Source organism: Arachis duranensis, chromosome 9 (assembly GCF_000817695.3).
Source record: "Arachis duranensis cultivar V14167 chromosome 9, aradu.V14167.gnm2.J7QH, whole genome shotgun sequence".
Taxonomy (NCBI): domain Eukaryota; kingdom Viridiplantae; phylum Streptophyta; class Magnoliopsida; order Fabales; family Fabaceae; genus Arachis; species Arachis duranensis.
In genome coordinates, this window is record NC_029780.3 from 27,775,618 (window position 1) to 27,779,360 (window position 3,743).

The 3,743-nt window shown below is 22.3% G+C and overlaps 1 protein-coding gene across 1 annotated transcript in view; it reads right to left on the bottom strand.

The window, feature by feature from the left end:
* LOC107465274 (phospholipase D zeta 1-like) overlaps positions 1-2,230 on the bottom strand; it is a 13,526-nt gene extending 11,296 nt beyond the window's left edge. The window contains exon 1 of the mRNA XM_021131856.2: positions 2,174-2,230. Coding sequence (XP_020987515.2) covers positions 2,174-2,230 — 57 coding nt within the window. The remainder of the gene's footprint in view (positions 1-2,173) is intronic.
* Positions 2,231-3,743: the final 1,513 nt, after the last annotated feature.

A 3,743-nucleotide genomic window follows, 5' to 3' on the forward strand; every position in this document is an offset into this window, starting at 1 on the left:
AATCAGCGGCTCCGACGACATGGAAGTTGATGAAGGAACTTAGAGTCACCGTTGCTTCGTTTTGCAGCGATGATGGAAGGACCAAATATTAAAATCCAAAAGAACGTAGAAGAACTGTGAAAGCCGGAGGTTCAGAGAAGCAGGTACCTTGTTAAAGGAAGAACATGAAGAAACAAAAAAAAAAGAGAAAGTAAACGAACGCACAGAGTTTTTATAGTCTTAGAACATTCAATTAACGAGTGTGTTAGGCCATGGTAAACTATATTGTCAATTTGTCATCCAATTAAAATTTAGCTAGTGAGTAAGAGATTGCTTATAATAGTAGCTTAATTATCACCCAAAAAAAATCGCTTAAGTAACCTTCTAAATTCGGATTTTTTTAAAATAAATATTTTAAATATTTTATTTACTGAATTTACACACAATTACTTTTACATCTTATTAAACAAATTAATCATGACTATATCTCATTTATAAAACACAAAATTTTAAACACACACGTGATACCGTAAAAATTGACTTATTCTGCAATCTGCATATTTCCTTTGCAGTTTAAAATTATGATATATACTTATAATTAATTCATTTACATGTAAACGAAATATAAATAATATTATTTTTATATGTATAAAAATATAATTTTTTAAATTAATAAAAATATTAATAATTAAATTTAGATCGATTCGAAAAATATAAATTGAGATATTTGCTATTATTTAAATTGAACGAAATATTAGCAAATGTTTTAATTACATCGTTAAATTAAAAAAGAAATTCAAATATAAGAGTAATTACAAAAATTATATTTATTTAGTTTGCATCAAAATCTTCTCCCACTACATGTAATTTTTTATATTTTTCAATTTTCTATATTTTGCGTCAATTAATTCTTTGTTTTTCTATTATATTTAAGCAACCAATTTTTCTTTTTTTACAATCCATTCAAATTTGTAAATCAAGATTTTTTTAATTTATTTTTATTTTTTAATTTGATTTGAAATGGTCTACTATTTCCTAAAAAGAATGTGAAAGAGCCAAGAGCAAGAATCACTACATTAATCTCATGTTTTAGTTTTTTAGTGCAGTTATTATAATCAGAATAGTGAGCGATTTTAAATTTAAATTATAAAAATCAAGAAAAAAAAACGAAAAATTTAAATAAGAGATAGAAGAGGTCAAATTAAGAGGGTCGAAAGTTGAATATTTCTTATATTCCATACAAATTTAAAAATAAATTTAAATAAAATTTGTATCTACTCTTTTTTAAGTATTAAAAATTTGTATTATTTTAACCGTAAAAATATTTTTTTAATGAATAAATATAAGAAATTAATTTTTAATCAATAATATTACTTTTTTATTGTAAAATTATCTTTTAACTTTTAATTTTTTAAATTTAGAGTTTAAAATTAAAATTTAAAATTTAATATATATGATTTATAATTTATAATTTTAGAATTTAAAATATAAACTCTAAAATAATTTTAAAAATTAACTTATATTAACTAAAAAGAGTTGATTCTCTAATTGAACTCTTTTATAATATATTTAAAAAAAATGTTATCGATAAAAATCACTGAATAATTTAAAAAATCAACAAAAATAACGAATAAAAATTAATGTGAAAATATAAAAGAGTTAACTACTAAGTACCAATTTGTTACCTGAAAAATTCAAATAAAAAAAGCCAATGAAAAAATTGTTATCGATAAAAGTCACGGAATAATTTAAAAATTATATCTTTTATAAGTATAAAAAAAAAATTTTGTATTGAACAAACCACTTTTCATTTAATCTGAGTGTTTGTCGCAACTTTTAAATATTATTTAAAAGGTACACACAAAAATTCGGAACAAAATTTAATCTTTAGATTTTTCTATTTTTCAAAAAAATTGTCTATCCACAATAAAAAAATTTTTAAAAAAAATTCAGTTGATATAAAATTACTAAATTTTAAAAATAAAAAGATTTTTTTAAATAATATTTACAAAAAAATTTATCAAAATCTAATTTTTAAAATTATTTTTTAAATATATATTTAATATCTAATTTTTTATATTATTTTTAAATATTTTAAAAGTTTGTTTATTATTTAATATTTTTTAAAATTATTTTTTGTCAGTATCTTAAATTTTCGAATACAATTTTAGTTGTTTACTCAATATAAACTTACGTGCAACACACCCTCCACATCAAGTTCTACCTTGTTACTTGTAAGGGTTGTTGCCATTATAGACTACAAGTCTTTTGTTATAACTTATAACTTATAAAAGCATTTTACGTGATTGGATGATAATAATGCATATGGTTTACGCAAAGTAATTAAAATTAAACTCAATATAGTTTAATGGCGAAAAGCCAAAACTTTTCTTGGAAACAAAAGTTTTGTACCCATGCTAATAACTAATAAGTAATAATTGCTCCTATAAATTGGTTTGGTGAAATTAAAACAAAGGATGAGGATGTAAGGACAATTTGGTCAACTAAAGAGACATGACTGAGTTCATGCAAATGGGGTGCAGTGATGCACATCAGCACATGGCATATGCTTTAGTATGCTATAGAATATCCAACATCATATGCCTTTTCACTCAGAATATGCCAAAGTGGCATATGATTGATATTCCTTAATGATAACAAATTCAATCCAATTATTAGTATATTTACTTTGGGGATCTGACATCTAGAACGGCAATATCACTCGAAGCTGCGAGTATTCATTTCGTCTTTATTCGTTTGAAACGAGTAATTATTCGTCCTATATCAAAACAAATTTTTAGCAGGACGAATTTTTGAGAAGGGCAGGACGGAATCGGATTTAGCTAATATTCGTTCTTATCTGTCTCGCTATATATAATATATATAATTTTAATATATAATATGTATAATATATATAAAATAATTAATAAATGATTAATAATATTGTATCATATTTAAATTTTTACTTTAATTTATGTTATGTATGTGATGATAGTTATATAAATTTTGAAATTTAATTTTATTTATTAGATTTTAATAATTATAGGGGTGGGACAGATACCTACAGAAACGGGTTAGAATTTAATGTTTTACTACCCATAAATAAAAGAAAGGCAGATTTTATGCGAATTATTGTACGACGGAATGGGACGAGACGAGATTGGATAGAACAAAAACCTGTCCCGTTACCACCTGTACTGGCATCTTGCTTCAATTTAAGGTGTTGTTATCTTGTTGAATCTATATTCCATCACCATGAAGCCAAAATGATAAATCATAATTAAAAAACAGCATTGCTTCATAAGATAATGTTTGTTTTTATAGACTAAAAACAAAATTAGGAAGTTGAAATTTAATATTATATTATAATTAGAGATTAAAACTAAAATTTTAATTTCAAAATACAAAATTTTAATTTTTTGTTATTTTTAAAAAGTAAAGATATGAAAGACTAAAATTTATAAGACTAGAAATTAAAACTTTAACAACATTTTAAAAGTATGCTCGTTTAACTTTTTAAATTCTAAAAGTTAATTACTAATTTGATCTTTAAAAGATTTAAGTGCTTGACAACAAAATTTTTTTAAAAATGTTATCAATAAAACAGCCAATGAATTATTCGAAAATATAACAAAAAAAAATAATAAATATTATATTTTTTGTAAATAACAAAAAAATTTTTATATTTAGCAAAAGACTTATTCATTAGATTAAAATTTTTGTAACAATATTTGAATAAATATTTAGAAGGTACACAAAAAAAG